We start from the raw sequence: 17,635 nt of genomic DNA, 5'->3' as shown, positions 1-17,635 counted from the left end.
CACTTTTTTTTTTCCTTGCAAGAGCTAAAATGTATCCATTCATCCTGACACTTGATATTCTGGGAAAGAATCTAAAATCTTGTGTAAAACCTGCAAGAGCTTCAATTTCTTGCAATAGACACCTAAATAATAGTTGAGGACAGTATTTGAAAGGAAACAAGGCTCGAGCAGAAGGAATGCAAGCAGGCCAATTAAAATGTGATGGAAAAAGAGACGGTCGATAAACAGAATAGTAGGCTTCAGACACAATCAGAAAGAGAGAAAGAGAGAAAGGGAGGGAGGGAAGGCAAAAGAGATAGATAGAGAGAGAGAACGCAGAAGAGAGAGAGTGTAATGCTACCTAACGCTGCCTTTCATGTGAAAAGCTGCAGCTCGCGTCCTCTATCGATCCAGCCCAAACATTCCTAATCCGACAGAGAACAAGGACTTCCAGACAGCTAGCAACACCCTCCCAAACACACAAACACACATTCACATAGGCATTTTATATAACTGAATGGATTAGGGTTTAAAAGCAAGCCAATTTCTACAGATACACAGTGAATAACAGGATAAACAACTCAAACAGAACCAAACACACAGTTTTATATACCGTATGTACACACTAGATGTTCAGAGTATAATAGTTTACGACAAACAAATGGAAATTTACGAATGCACAACTCAAATTACAATTTATAATTTCGGACATGCATGCTTAAATTCATTACAAGCGTCTACACAGAAAAAAACTATTGTTTTAAAAATAAATGTAAATGATTCTTCCAAATATCCTTGAATTTGCAAGAATGCAACAGCCAGGTCAGCATCAGTTCCTGTGCATATACATATCAACAACCCTAATAACTGAATTTCAGATTAACAACTCCAACAAGGTTACCCACTCAGACACACTTTTGAGCAGGGTTCATACAGTAAACAAGCTCATCTCGTATATTAAAATCCCTAAAAACTGAATTTCAGATTAACAACTCCAACAAGGTTACCCACTCAGACACCCTTCTGAGCCGAGTACATACAGTAAACAAGCTCATCTCAAACACTAGTTTACTTTGTAATCTTTTCTTTTTCATTTACACACTCTCCCAGTCCCTTTCTTGTTCATATACTCACCCTAGACACTTCTGCACCACTTTTGTCCTACACAATGATTGCACACACATACACGCACCCAATCCACTTTTTTCCCTGCTCATCAGACAGAGAATCAGAAGCATTGTTGATCTGAGCCGATGCTGGCAATGAAGAAAATAGCTTTGCAGAGGCTTACACAGTAGTTATCATGAACGAACACAAAAACACATATCCTTCCACAATGCGGACAGTCAAATGGTGCAAACGCTTCCAAAGCGAAGAGAAACAACAAAACTATCCTAGTGCAGACTTATACGTAAGAAAATGCATTCCCCGTGGATTTTTCATTATTTTTGAGGTATGATGCCGAACTATAGGGTTATATAAACAGCACACACAATTGTGTTTGCTCAGCTCAATTGTTTGGAGCTGGATTTTGTGTAGTGTATTTCACAAATCTGTGGAAACCAGTCACCATGGCAACCCCAATTTAACACCTGGGCTACCAGGTAAGCTGCGAAAGCAGCACACACGCACACACAACCAGTCTCTCTCTCTCTCTCTCTCTCACACACACACACACACACACACACACACACACACACACACACACACACAATATAAATGACAGCACTAATGGGCCTTTTAACAAGGTACAGAAATAACAATACGATGTCAAAGGCCATAGAAAACACACATGAAGTATACAGAGCACAAATGGAACGAACACACACACACAAACACATGCACACACACCTGGTTGAGTTCCTCCTGGCTGCTCATTCCTTCCAGAAGTTTCCTGTACTTCCTCTCTTTGTACTTCCTGTGGTGAAAAATTGCGCGCTGTTCTGGCGATGCCCTCTTCTCTAACTCCTCCTCCGGGGGTAGATTGGCAGCCCAGAATTTGTTGGCGTTCTCATTTCCAACTTCCAAAAAAAGCTTGAATGCAATTAAATAAGTATTTCATCAGTAATTCATCAGAAAAGGCATATAAATTGCAACTTAGACATTGTAACACTTCTACTGCGATATGGCACTAAACAATATGGTTTTCTAAGAACACCTAAGCAACCAGCACGGCTTATATAACACTGGCTGCAGTTTTTTCTGGCATGCTGCAAACAACAGATAATGGACACCATAAAACTGTCAGAGTGCAGAGATAAAATGATGCTTTTGGCGATGTCAGCTACCCCTTGCTTTTCCTTACCTCCACCAGTTCATTGGTCCAAATGCTGCTGTCCAGCTTCAGACTCCTCACTTGGGAAATACCAGAGCCCAGGAACCGATGCTGACCTGTTACAAACAACAAAATACTTAAGTTACAAGGATACAGCAGATCATACAGAGGCACTGATCACTGACCACACTCGTAGAAAAAGGCCATAGCAGTTCCAGCACTTGGGTCAGGCTGATTCTGATCAGATGCCTTAAAATGATCATCTTAATAGCTAATCCCGTAGCATTACAGTATATGAAAGGAAAATCTGCCTACAGTACTACTCCTATACTAACTACAACTTTTAGTATATTTTAGTAGCATGTGGGATGATACCAGGTTTAAAAATCACTGCAGTAGGGAAGAACTTAAATGGGCTTAAATATTTCACTAATAATTGAGATAATAGCCCAGTTAGAATAAAGATATATCATCAAGTCAAGTAGGCTTTTATTGTCATCTATTTTATTTACAGTTCAATACACAGCGAAACGAAACAGTGTTCCTCCAGGACCAACGTGCTACATACAGACAACGTGAATTTACAACAAGTTCTAGGGTGGCGAAAGAGTCTGGCGGTGGTGGTATGTGGTATGTATGGAAGTCTATTGCTCCGATGTCCAATTACAACATAAAGGCGTCACCTTTGGAACAGACTGGTGCATCTCCGACTGGATATAGAAGGAATTTATAAAGGAATTAGAATGTGGGGGTACAGCAAATCTGTTCAACAGAAAAAAAATACACCGATCAACCATACCAATACAAGATAAAACATTCTGCCAAGTATTATGTAGGTTCCCCTAGGACCAGCAAGGCCACTCTGGGTAATCAGGGCCTTTTGGGTTGTGGTGCTGTGATATCTGGTACCAGCTCATTAGCAGCGAATCCTTTGAGTGCTATTTGGTTGCAGAGTGAGGCTTACATGCATTGGATTTGTTTGTCTGAAGCATCTCACGAGTGCTTGATTGAACTTGGATCTGGGGAATTTAGAGACCAGGATGACTTGCCTATTGTAGGCTCTTTGCCTGCTGGACCCCCATGGGCAGCAACCTGTAGTGCACTTGGTGTTCTGATGCCTTTTCTACAGTGGCCAGCACTGATCTCTTGCCAATTTGTGCTGCATTTCTGTTGGATCTGACTGAACTTTGGTCATTTGGGCTTTGGTGCCCACAAGCTGTGATCTGACCTGTGCATTAGCCATGTAAACAATTAATCAAATCATTTATTTATTGTTGATATGAATATATTCTTTCTGTGCATGTTTTTCACCTCATGATTGCATGAGCATACTGTATGTTACAGTTTTCAGACGGAGGGAGAATGGGATACAATGATGTTTAGTGTTCTAGAATAGATTTAAATTTATTGCCCAGTTCTCCCGTTTAGAAATTGCAAAATCGGTAGTGTATGTGCATCTGAGATTGCTGCTTAATTAGAATAAACAGCTGAAAACCCCCAAAAAACTGATACTACTTACTTAGTAATTTAGTAATAGAGTATAAGGATCTATCCAATGATGGAAACTTCAAAGCACCTTTTGTAAATCGCTTTGCTTAAGAGAGTCTACCAAATGCCTAAATGTAAATGTAATGGTGTGGGTCCATCCTGGTCATCATCCTCAAAGTAATAAAATTTTGGCAAATTGTTTTGGGAAAAAAAAAAAAATTCTTCTTGTTGTTATTTTACAGAAGATTAAACACTTCACAGCAGGCAGAAAAACTTCTTACATTCTGATAAAATGCTTTGAGCATGTAAGGCGCACATCTTACCCCTTAGAGTCTGTGTAAACAATTTAAGTTGTGATCTCTAATCAGAATGATTTCAAACAGGATTCTGTCCATATAACCACAGCTAAAGAGTCAATAAAAGGCATTCTTTTACGAGGACAACGTTCTTGGATCATATGGACAAGCAAACTCCCCAAGTGCAGCTCAAATGTGATCATACAGTTACTGCATTTAGTGTGTCATGACTGCGACACGCTGATGAAAGTGCAATGCAATGCAACAAAGAATTACATACACTGCTGACATGAAGATGGTGATTGCATCTTACAAACCAATAACATGCTACTTCCTTTTAAATGAATAGATAAAGAAATGTTAGAACAATGAAGTGAAGCTTTGGCGTTTACATGTGGTACACTGGCCTTGTGGCACAAATGAAAAGCATTACTGTATTCGTAATGCATTACAAGTTTTTCACCATGTGCGATTGCTTTTCTTCAAAGAAAATATTTTTAAGGGGAGATCAGATGCAACTAAAAACCTGCACAATTAAAAGAAATAAAATACTTCAATCTAGCTGATTAAACTAATTCCACATGCTTCTTAAACAAAATTCTGCCACTGTAAATACTGGCATGGACATGATGCATTTTAATGTAAAGAAAGTGCCAATATTATTCTTTTAAACCCAAACTGCATAACAGGAAAAGCTCAGAAGCACACATCACCCTACCCTGTGTACTCAGATTCAGCTGAAACTCATTATCACACTAATCCTATCCATTTCAAGACCTTATTTCTCACTAGTCACAGCTTTAATTGCAAATGAAAGGCATAAAAAGGCAATAATTGCAAATGAATCATGAGTAATTAATTGTGTTTGTTGGCCTGTGTTTGCTTAGCTGAACTTGAGGCGTCATTGTCGTTGTTTATGAGAAAAAACGGATGAATTAAACATTGAGAGAAACACATTATATGAATATTGATTAAACAGCCCTCTTGTGTAATTAGTGATAATCTGGAGATCTCACATGCCATCAAAGTTGTCGAAAAGCCCTAATGTGACTGAGAAGTGTGTGCATTTTAAATTCGCTTTCAATTCCTATCCTTTCCGAAAACAAATCTAGGGTGCATTTTTTGTTTAATGTATATAGCAAATATAGCAACAACAAAAAAAACAACAACATGCAAATATGAAAGACAACAATACACGTCTGAGATTGCATCAATAATGTTCATAAAACACAATTAGCATTTAATTATATGAAATAAACATTGAAATGAAAAACATTCTGTATTCCCAGAATCACACAAGTTCATCATAGGTCAACTTCCTAACATAGTAAGCAAGAAAAACAAATTTATTAACAGTCTTATAACTGAGTAAAAAAATAAATAAATAAAACAGTGAAGAAAGTGTTCCTATGGAAACAGGAGTTTGTACTGGGGGAATGTCCATTATCTCAACAGTTGATGTAGAGAGCTTATTGCAGCTGCACCAGGGGAGGCAAGAGCACCTCAATAACTGTCAAAAAGGCTGAGACGGAGGAGGCAGAGTAGTGGGGGGGGGGGAATAGCAGAAGTATTAGGGGCGCATCAAAAGATTTGTAACCATGATTCTAAATTACTATCCTTCAGCAGCTTTGTCTCTTAAAGCACGATGTCATTTTCTCCTATGTAAAAGTAGCTGAGCTGGAGCAATCATGCTCCCCAACCTCCGCTCATTATAACCTAAATATACAAAGCACTGCTCATTCTTCTTGTTTTCTCCAGGCCTAATTTTTACCTCTCCCTGTTGAAAACACATTGCCGTTGTCTAATCATTAGCCACACATATGATTTCTTCTTCCCTCTCTATCTTATTGTCGCTGACAAAGTTAAAGGTAATTAAACAATCTCGACTGCAGAGATTCATCCCAGGGTGCTGTATCTGTTAAATGTTTAAGTGCCAAGTGCTTGCTCACACAGGTTTTGTTGTCATCACTTTTACCAGCTTCGCTTGACGACCTTTGGAGAAGGACAGACTCATTTCACTTTATATGGGCAGTTAAGGAATTTATGATTACAATCCCATAGACAGCTAACAGTATATGCTCCATATTGTGTAAAGAATGGCAACTCTATCCGAATGAATCATATTTGATAAAATACATCTCTGTAACCATGGTAACTCCACCATGGCTTAGCATTATGCAATGCAGTCTGCAACTAATTGGACAATGACTGATGTTTTTGTTTCACTCCTGACTGCAGCATGTTGAAATAAAACACTAAATAAAATGAGGCTAAAGTGCATAACGTCAGCTTTAGTTTGATACTTCCTGCATCTGTATGACTAGAAACATGTAGAAAAACACATTCCTTCTCATTTAATACCTCTAAAATATTAAGACTGTACAATACCACTTTGTGTCGCTGGATGTTATTGTCCAATTTGAGGGTATCATATATTTACATAATACACAGATGTGGACGAACCCCTGTAAAAAAAAATGTTGCGTACTCCGGCACAACAGTGATGCTGAAGGAACAGTGCCATTTCAGCACCACTAACGTTGTGGGTAGACTGTCAAGATGCAACATGGCCAGTGAGGAACGATTGTCTACCTTTAGTAAATAATCATACACCTGGCAAGAGCCGACAATCTGCATCATCTTTAGGGTGAACTTAGAAAGAAAAGGCTGACCGGTCCTCCAAAGCAGTTTCATCTGGGGCTGACAGAGACCGATGAGGTACTGGTTCAGCCAGGGTCTCCTTAAACACCAGAAGAAGAAGGTGGAAGCAGGCTGCACCAAGCCACAACCCATAACAAAAAAACTGATAAATGATGCATTTCATTGCCTGGCAGGGTACGACCAACGCTTCATCCTCTAACACAGCCCCACTCTCTGACTCAACCAAAAATGAGCAATCCGACATGTATGTTGGACAGCCTTCACAAAACAAGCATTTCAGACATGGAAATAAAAGAAGGCCTTGCCAGTTCCTTGGCCTTGTGCAATCCAGATGTCAGCCATCTCTTTCTGGTACACAAAGATGCCACTTAGACAAACCTAGAAACAGTGTTGTCCTCGGGATTTAAAAGCGTATAACATCCAGTTCTGTATGCGCAGGAAACTAACCTGAGCAATGTCAAAATTGAGCAGGAAGCCCTTGCAATCAAATAGACCATTGAGGAGCTTAAGTACTACTTTAAGACTGACCACACACTTTTTCCCCACAACGACACCTCCACTGAATCCCTCACACCTTCTGCTCATTTTCTTTGCAAAGATAAGAATAAAAGAGATTAATCATATTACAAAGAACATGACCTCAAAGGAATAGGTTGGGAATTTTCAAGTCGGTCTTGAATCAAAATTGAGGTGCAAATAAGTACATTACAATAGGTCTTGGAATTTTCTGCTTGGCAAACCGACCATAAAGTCGGAGTACAATGTAAGTAAATGAAGCCAAATTCCATAAACCTTATTCTAATTGCATTCAAAAGTTCATCCGAGACTCATACGGAGCTTCTGAAGTCCCACTAAGCTAAAACAAGCTAGATCATTCCAAGTTGCAGTGTATTTAGTACAAATGAATCTCTTTTCTCTTCCCTGCACTAACCAGAACTCAATTTAGCTTAGTATGACTGCAGAAGCTTTACATAAGTCTCAGTTTGGCCCTGATTACCTGTTTTTTTCATTGTGCAACAGATGACGAACTTCACTGTCAGCGTGCAGAGAAGAAAAATTACTAATACTTATTTCTTACATACAGACTTAGGAGAGAAAAAAAAAAAAAAACTATCCCCTTATCCCATCCAATACCTAAGAGTACACCATCACCTGACAGCGTATACAACATTGCTAACAGGATGGAAAAAAAGTACCCCAAAAAAGACTTGTGTTAAAATGTTCCCCTAGGTAAACTTAGACTAAAGAATAATTTATTATAATCCATTGTGTACTGTACAATCATAGACTGGTTCATGCTGACAGGAATGCTACGTCAATATTTACCACCATGGTATGGAGAAAAGCATTTCAGAACAACACATCACACCTTGAGATAGACACATTACTTCAATCTCTGCAAGAATAGGCCATATTGTTGACTCTCCTATACTGTACCAGTGCCATGTAGGACCTAGTGGCCATCTCTCCTGTGCACTCTAAAGTGGCTCCAATTTGTCACAAGATCACAACGTGGCTGTCTGCAAAATCTGCTTGCTTTTAGAGTTGAAGTCTTAGCCCCAATCATGCTGGGCAAAAAAATATGTAGGTGCCCATGCCTGACACTGAAGATGTGGTTTTGCATTTTGTCATGGATTAAAGTGTCACAGGCATAACATAAGTGCAAAAATAAGTAGAAATTCAATAGTGAGCACAGACAAACTATTAACAGAACAGGAATTAAACAGAACAGGAATCAAAATACAACCATCGTAATACAGGAACGAAAACAACAGGAGCAAAAATAGTAACACAAACAGATGTGAAAAGAGAAACATGAGACAACCCAAAGCTTAAATAATGACACTAATCAAAGCTGACTGAACACACCTATGAAACTAAACTGAACTGTGATTCGAGACACTACAACTGTTTTAACATAAAAAGCCTAAGAACAATAACACAACGTCCACAAACAAAGTGTCCCTGGGCACCTTGTGTCCTCCAGGAGACAATTTCCACAGTCAAAACTTTTGGTCACTGGATGTTCTTTGTTTTGTGCACAATTCTGTGTAAACTCTAGGGACTCAAAACCAATACGCAATATTCAAAAACAGTTTTTTCGAGAACCAACAATCGTTACACATTCGAAGCCATTTTCTTCCCTTCTGTTGTTTGTTATCAGAACAAGGTCATGGCAGGTAGCTCTATGATTTATGCAATACATCATATTATACAGACACAGGGCAAGAGGTCAGTTCTTTACTGGATATTAATGTGTATGTTCATTAAACAAAAGTGCATGTTTGCGTGCATGTGTTGTTTGACGTGTGTACCTGCACAAATTTTACAAATGACCACTCCGAGGTTAATAGAGGCCCACTCGGGATGCGAAGCTCTGCAGTCGGCACAGCTCCTGTTCGACTGGTTGAACCAAATCTTCTCGGCCACTTCATAATTGGACAGAGTTTCAACAATCGATTCCTGCACTGCCTCGATCCATTCTTCCCTCTCCCGCTCGGACTCGGCTGTGAAGCTGAAACGATTGAATGTTTTTAAAAACGACTCATTATCAATTTGTATTTTAGAAACTAGCCAAAAACATACAGCTAAAGGTTTCTATTTTAATGGACACAGTTAGAGAGATAGACTCAGAAGACAAAAGACATAGGAAAAGAAAATGCACGTTAAAGCCATTAAAAAAAAACATGAGAGAAAAAGATAGAGACACATAGTGCTAAGGCTGAAAGCTAGTAATCTTTCTTCTCCATGCTATATTTAAGTGTCTATGACAGGGTGTGTATGTAACATGTCCTTGGTTGTGAACAGATGTGCTGTTCGAAATGTGCTTTAGTGATTCACAGTGATCGAATAAGTGCTACAAGCACACCATCCACTCAGCAGCCAGGGTTCAGAATCAATCTTTAATTCCCAGAACATCCGCGGTATTAGATTTAACGAATCCGAACGATCCGAGACAAGAATTTATTTCTGATGCTTCATTTTAGCAATAAACTCCAATTATGTTGACAATGCTGACACTGAACTACTCACACATCCCTTGATAGTTAGAAATTACATCATCAATAAAATTATATTGATCGGGGAACGTCCAAAAATATTAACCGATTCAGCTCAGTTGGGAACAAACATAAAAGAAAAGTCCAAAGATTATGGATTAGGCAACCCACAGCAGGGATTATGCACAAGATGGCTGCTCATGAGGGGTCAAAGTGTATCAACACTGCTGTGGGACTACTTTAGCAAAGCTGCTGCTTGAAAAAGGAATGGAAAGAGTGAAGGAAGGAAATAGGAAAAAAACAGATCAATAACGAGTGAAAGTGGCTCCAATTGGCGTATCAAAGAAACAGAACAGTAATGAGCGAGGAACCGTTTGAGGCAGAAAAAAAAAAAGGAGTGAGAGAGAGAAAGAGAGATACACAGCGGGGGAGTGACTATAAGATGTGTTACCAAAACAAAGTCGAAAAAAGGATCAGAAGCGTTTCATCTGGCACTAATAAATCTCACACCATCGAGTTCAGCTATCACATACTCTGGTTACTCTAAAGTATAGGCGAAGGCGGTTTCAAAGCCTTTCATTTGGCACAAGATTATTTTATTCTGCTTTTTAATCACTCTATACATAAACGGCACTGCTAGATTATTCAATCTAGAGGATATGCTTTACACACAATGCACTGGATGATGATGAAGAAGAAGAAGAAGAAGAAGAAGGAGGAGGAGTGCTTCTGTTCTCACCCTACGCACTTCCAGAAAATTCCAACACCCAAATTAATGCGGTGTTGTACCAAATGTGTCACAACTTTTAAGTGTTATGGTACATTTGACTCACATTTACACGATGCTATCTAGCCAGCACTCACACTGCCCATAAGTTCCCCAAAATAGCAGGAAACAAATGCGTCGTGTTTAAAGATGGACATGCTTTGCATGAAAATTAGTGTGCTTGACTAATCTAAACAATATTAAGGTAAATTCCTCATGCACTCGAGTAAACCTGTATTAATATATAAAATCTCAAAGCCATTCCCTTGACAGGAAAATGTGATTAAGCTTTTCTAAGAATAAACGCTTAAAAGGCTTTGATATTAAAGATATTGTTAAGAAGCTTATAAAAGGTTTGAAGGTCATTTATTAAGACATGTTTAATTAATTTTATCCCAACCAAAAAGTTTTTAAGTACTAAGAACCCAACATTCATAAGCAAGACCCCTGCCTGTGCACACACAAACACCTGACTGTATGAATGCGCTTGCACACACAATAACTTGCGCATACAGCGCAGATATACACAGGCACGCACAAACGCGCACACACACACACACACACTCAGATGCACTCACCAGAACGATCTGAAAGGGGTGTTTATCTCAAAGCCTCTGCGGTCCACATGTTTGACACAAGCAGCCATTAGATCCACCAAGGTGATAGCCAGCCCCATGTTGAAGTCCTTTAACAGAATTGAATTCATAAAAATTGGCTACAGGTTGCTTCAGTCTTACTTCATTTAATCATCCTTATCCATAACTATTTAGCACAAAAAGCATGGGAGGGGCTAAGTACATTATTATAGCATCTCACGTGTGCACAGGACACCTTAAAACATAAAAAAAACTGCATTAAATGTGTTATAGCTTCTACCACCATTTTACACTAAAATTCTAAATATTCCAGTATTGCATAGACTAAAGTCTTTTTATGATTTTTTTTTTTTTTTTTGGTCGATCATCAGGAGATCATGCATTCAAATCCCGAAACAGCTATTAGTGGCTCTTTAATCCAAGAGACTAAAATTACTCACTATTTCGAGATGGGGTGGACGGAATACCCCCCTCATCTGTCACACACACACACATACACACACACACACACACACTATGATACTAGTTAATCGTTTGCATCTATGAGCTCAGATATGTGGAGGAGGCTGATAGCACTGTCCCCTAAGTGTGTTGAATTGTCCTGTGATGCAACGTTAGAAACGGTGAGAAAAACAGCATTTTGCTGGCTTTATGTATCTCAGAGGAAACATGTGTCATCCATTCACCCTCCCTAGGTGGAATAAGCCATATAATAGTGAATGATTATGGTTATGGGGTTGGAATTGGCTGTGTCAAATTATGAAGTGGCATACCTTTTTAAATTGCACTTTATTTCTACTTACTTCTATCATCAGTCGTGATAAAGTGGCTGAATTCCAAATCACCTCCTGTTCTTTATATATGCTTACTACATAGTGTTTAAACATACCGGCATTGTAGAACCTACATCCTACACTATAGGTTTCTACACCTCTTTCCACTAAACAAATGACTGTGATGATTTAAGATTTCTCTATAGACCTCAACAAACTTTTAGATTAATGGCCTGCTGTGCTAAACTCTAACCCTGCATACACTGATCTTTGAGTTCTGCCTTCGCTCAGTGTTTTGAGCAGGTAGCTGAGCAGAGGATCGATGCAGCACTAAACGGGGGCCAAGCGGCGGCTGCTTTTGTTTGTTTGCCACGACTCTGGTTCCCGTGGGGAGATGCAGGGTGACATCTGATCAGGGGCGCCGGAGCTGACTTCAACCTCCCCTCCAAGGAGAAAGAGAGGGAATAGAGAGCGAGAGAGAGAGAGAGAGAGAGAGAGAGGGAAAGAGAGAGAGAGACCTAGCGGTGAGCTCGTTCATCTTGTTAAATTAAATACTCCACTCCGTTGAACATGAAGAGAGTCGCCCACTTCACTCTTTCTCCGGCTCCCTCCCTCGTTCTCCGTCTCTGTGCTCTTTCACCTTCTCTCCATCCTTCAATTCCCCCTCGCTGTCTTCACCTTCCTCAACATTCCCTCCATCATTGTCTCCCTCCATCTAATGCCCTGCTCTTGTGCCCCGCTCTCCCTTTATTTCTCCCACGGTGCGACATTGTTCTTGCGGCAAAGAAGATTTAAAACAAAAACAATGCAATCAATTTCCATTTATTCTACTTCTTATTGCTCGCCCTCGCCTTCTCCCTATCAATTAGCTGACAAAGAAAAATTTCCATGCATAATTAAGACAAAAGACCTCTCTTCATGCTAATGCAGAACATAATGAAAGGAAAAGATAATATAAAGCGCACGTGTGAATGTGAGAATGAGAGTGTGTGGGTTATATAGCAGCATCCTCCTAGCTCATTTGGAAAAAGGAACCATTTGTTTGTGACTTCAGATACAGTCTATGTACGTGAGGACATGTTTTTATATTTAATTAGGGAGAAATGTTCACCACAAGCATAGTATTATCTGGTTAAGTCCTGTGTGGACACTTGACTGGTCTCAAAGACAAAAAAAAAAAAAGATTATTATTTCTTTAATTCCTTACAAGGATAGAAGGAAAACGTGCGTGTGTTTGTGTGCGTGCGTGTTTAAAAAAAAAAAAAAAAAAAACACCAAATCACACATTATTCTTTAGGCTGGATGCACAAGTATATTTTTCACCCTTTAAAAAAAGAAAAGCAAGGGAATAAAACAGGCTTTGTCTAGAATGAAGAAATGTGAAAGCAAGTGCGCAACTAAACTAAAAAGCTACCTGGTCTGTTTTGCAGAGTCGGATTTTAGTTCCCGTGAGGCTGAGGTAGACTCTGCCTTTGTGGCCGCGCAGCTCCACGTAGCCGCTCTTGCTGGAGCTAAGCTTACAGGGCGTGTGGGAAACGGATGAGCGAGACTTCAGAGCAGTCTGCAGCACCGCCAGCCATTCCTGCCGCTCTCCTGAGGGTGTAACACACAGGAGAGAAAGCTGTTAAGAATGTGTGTGTCTGTATAAGCATGCATCAGAGAGAAAGAGAAGGATAGAGACTGAGAGAGCAGAGTTATACTGGGTCTCACGCTCCCAGGTGAACACTATGCAAGTGCATACATGTGTAAATATATTATATGCTTTTTTTTTTAATACACATTTCCCCGTGTATGGATAGCACGACACGGTGGCAGCAGGGAATTAAATAGAAGGAATGAGGGCTGATATTGCGTGGCATACTTTTGCAAAGTTTCAAAATCTGCAAATGAAGCTTGCATGCAAAAAAGCCCTTGTGTCTCGTTGGGTAGTGTGTGTGCGTGAGTTGATTGGAAGTGGGTAGCACAAGATGTCCCTTGAAATTGGTTTAAATGGGACCACAGGGGCTCCCACACACTAGCTGAGAAATATTAACAGCTGGATGCCCCCATTCTATGCAGGTCTACAACACCTGGTGTCAGACAGACAGGGGTGGGGGAGAGAGAGAGAGAGAGAGAGAGAGAAAGCACAAAGAAAGTAGAGAGAACAGTACACTATAGTAATACAGTGGAAACTTAATTAATGAGAATATTTGATGTGCTCTGAACATTTCAAGTCGTGTCCAAAGTCAAAAATCTAACAAAAATAAAATCTAAAATGCATCACAGCCAATATGCAACTTGTAAAAAAAAAAAAAAAAAAAAAAATAGCTTTTCAAAAGACAAAAAAAAAAAAAAAAAAAAAAAAAACATAAAATTGACAAAAAATAAATAAATAAAATAAAGTAAAATACACAACAGGGCTGGATTTGATCAGAAGCATAATGTGTGCCAGGATCTTGCCCTGGAGAAGATTCAAAGCAAACCTATTTTTGATCAGTGCCAAAAAGCTAAAGCACAAAGCACAAGAATGCCTAGCCCAAGGAGGCTCCGTGGTCCAACTCGGTGCCAACGAGCTAATATTCGGCGCTGATGTTCCCCCAAAGCCAGGAGCCTCCGCCCTTTCCACCACTTCACAGCGAGATTTTGGCATGTCACAGCTTACTGCCACGTGAGTAGATATAGTGTTCCTTCTGCATGAGCAGGCAGGAAAAACAAACACGCCTCAAAGCGTTTCATTTAGGTTAACATACAAACAAGGATGGCATGCTATTTGTAAATCATTCTTACAGTATCACGGTAACAGCTGTTGAATTTTCTAATCAGATTGAGCACTAGGTGATGACTAAATTACCATAACAGCATCTGACTTATGTAATATTACATGTAAATACAGACCATTAAAACTTACACATATAAATATATAGTCATAGGCAAACTGCTGGGTTTTTAAAGATCAGTCTTTTTTTTTTCAGATGAAGGTAGGTTAGGTGACTTTGAAGCCATTCCCACCCACATTCTCAGAGCTCTGCCTCATAAAGTGGAGTGTCTATAAAATGACTGAGAGGAAGCACATCCAAACCCAAGCATGACTTCCAGAACAGTTTACTTTGCTGCTTACTACACCTTTAATAAGACCACGTCTTATGTGTTTTTTTTTATTTATTTTATTTTATTGTATTTTATTAGTATTCATGTTCTATATATTTTCCAGATTATTGTCTACAAGAAATTTTAAATAGTGCATATTTAAAAGGGAGGGAAAAATTCTTTGGAACATGTTATTGGTACTGTATTTTGTACATCAGTTCACATCACACCAATTACTCAGGCTATCAGGCTACAGTACATCAATGCTTCATTTCCAACTTATTAAACATGAGAATACTGACATTCCAGAAATCATGGATAGGTACTGTATGCTGACCTGATCTTAAATGTTTCAGCTCTAGATCTCAGTAAAACTGGCACACACTGCAAAAAAAAAAAAAAAAAAAAAAAAAACATACAAACTGTTCCTCTGCTTATCATTGCAGTCAGGGCTGTAGTGCTGCAAAAAAGCTGGATAAACCATGAATTATGTGATCAAGCGGACATTTCATGGTGGAAGTGGATAAGATAGACCAAAAAAATTAAATAAATAAATACCAGTTACAGTAAAAAGAAAAAAAAATACATTTAATGGAAATGAATTTAAGCTGAAATTCATTAACAACAACATGAAAGGAATTAACATAGCTGAAGTCCATGACTTGGAAGATTGGAAGACTATGGAAGATTTTTTTCAACATCATCCACCATTGAAAGAATTTAACAATCCATCCTGTAGTTTAATGAGGAAAAAAAAAAACACATCACTACTTGGATATCTTTATAAAAATGTACAAAAAAAGTCACAACGTGGTTTATTGTTGGTTATTTTAAATTTGCCAGGAGGAGGCTTGCCATTTCTATGTTTTCAACATTGCCGTACGGTATATCCATGTTGTCAATCTTTAACATATTGACTGGCTGAAATGAGAGACGATGTGACTATGGGTCACGATTGGTCACAGTATACAGTTGAGGTACCTCGAATGCACTGGCAAAATTACAGTACATGAATAACCCGAGTTGTTGAAAGGACGTTCTAGCAATAACTTTAAAGCTGCTTTAACGCTAGTCAGAGGTGGGTAAAAGCTTAATTTCAAAAATTTAGGAAGTGTGCTTAGCCTTCACTATAGACCTGATTACAGTGTGACCCTCAAGGGAACATCTTTTGTACATTCTGCACCTTTCATCTGTAAGAGTGAATATAATGCATCTTGTAACCTCAATATCTTTTTAAGCTACAGAATCAGGTTTTTATGGTCCACGGTTGTCCTTAAATGAGTTTCTCTCCAGATGAAGAATACATAATAAAAGTACAAGAGACATACCTTGGAGAGTAGCACTGGCACATTGTGCCTTTTTTTTTTTCCTTGATTGAGTGTGATCCAAAAATGAAATGTGATCAAAGAATGCAGATGAGCTTTTAACCAAGACATATCCTTTCGTTTTAGGTCATTGCAAGGCATATTGCAATTGTAGTGCACGACAATGTAATCCCAATGTACTATTTTTATACTTTTCATTTATCCCCGACATGAACACACCACTGCACACAGATAAACACTGACCACTGGCATTTGGGCTGATTGTGTAATAAGTGCTATAGCTACACCAAACACCAAATGCTACAACATGCAAATGAGAGCTTAAAAAAAAAATTGCAATTTGCCACCGTGCGTGAGAATCCTGACTAATGTCTGATATTTTCAGCGTGCGTTCTGTGGGTGTTCCGACAAATAATGGCTTTTGCATTATTAAACACACATCAATAATTCAGGCCAAAATAATGCAGGTTGGTCTTTAACCGTGTCGTATTATGCCTTCCCTAATGTGTTTTTAATTTACTATAAGGCATTGCGTAATGCGAGTTTTATTTCATACCATGCAGCTGTACTTGAAAAAGAACACACAGCAGGAACTAAACAAACAATGTGAATATAAGTTAACGCCCATGGACGAACATGATACTTACGGCAGGTGTGTGTTTGTTGGCATGTGGGAGTTTCTGTCTGGGTACTTTAGTGCTTATTTCTTACTCCCTCCACACAAATGTTTTACAGTCACAATACCACAAGAACGCTATAAAGTTTGCTTCTGCGTCGCTGAGGTTCACCTGGGAAGACCTCAACACCTGCAGCCTGGCAAAAACACTGCACAGCTGTGGATGATCCCACACACCCATACATATTCCTATGCATCTAAATTATTCAGCATGTGCTCCCCGTCTCTCACTCTCTCTCTCGCGCGCACACACTTTCTCCCTCCATACTCTCTCTCCGCTCAGTCATGGCCTTTTCTTTTTTTCGTTGTCCACCTCCAACCTGTACACCCACTCCATTGCTCTTTTCCTCCATCTTTCGTGTTTGTCTTAAGATTGATGACTCTCTCAGTCTGCTATAAAGCTGTTTAAAGATGCATGAGCTGACCAGGCTGTCTTTGCCGTCCAAAACACAGCTAATGAAACCGCTTTGCTAACCCCCTCGTCCAGACTTGCGGGGGGCAATAGACTACAGATCCGTAGGTTGCAATATCAGAGAGACAAAGGATAAAAATTTTTGCAAGATATATAAACATTTTTTACCACATGCCCAAAGCTATAGCGCTGCCTTTCTAATCTGCAGTCGGGAGCTACACATCCTGCATGCTGACAAGTCCTGACATAGAGACAGGGCTTTTACTTGCTTTATAAATTGGCACGTTCACAGGCGATGCTGATTTTCCCTGCAAGACATCGCG

At 39.3% G+C, this 17,635-nt stretch overlaps 1 protein-coding gene across 2 annotated transcripts in view; it reads right to left on the bottom strand.

The window, feature by feature from the left end:
* Positions 1–17,635, bottom strand: part of arap2 (ArfGAP with RhoGAP domain, ankyrin repeat and PH domain 2) — an 86,207-nt gene that overhangs the window by 51,527 nt on the left and 17,045 nt on the right. For both annotated transcript variants that reach the window (XM_053513471.1, XM_053513544.1), the window contains exons 8-12: positions 13,248–13,426; positions 11,043–11,149; positions 9,015–9,214; positions 2,285–2,370; positions 1,831–2,013 (exon numbers count right to left, since the gene is read on the bottom strand). In XM_053513471.1, the coding sequence (XP_053369446.1) occupies positions 1,831–2,013; positions 2,285–2,370; positions 9,015–9,214; positions 11,043–11,149; positions 13,248–13,426 (755 nt within the window). The remainder of the gene's footprint in view (positions 1–1,830; positions 2,014–2,284; positions 2,371–9,014; positions 9,215–11,042; positions 11,150–13,247; positions 13,427–17,635) is intronic.

The sequence above is a fragment of the Clarias gariepinus genome, chromosome 1 (assembly GCF_024256425.1).
Source record: "Clarias gariepinus isolate MV-2021 ecotype Netherlands chromosome 1, CGAR_prim_01v2, whole genome shotgun sequence".
Lineage (NCBI taxonomy): Eukaryota > Metazoa > Chordata > Actinopteri > Siluriformes > Clariidae > Clarias > Clarias gariepinus.
Note: the sequence above shows the minus strand (reverse complement) of the source record. Positions and strands in the feature narration are given on the sequence as shown.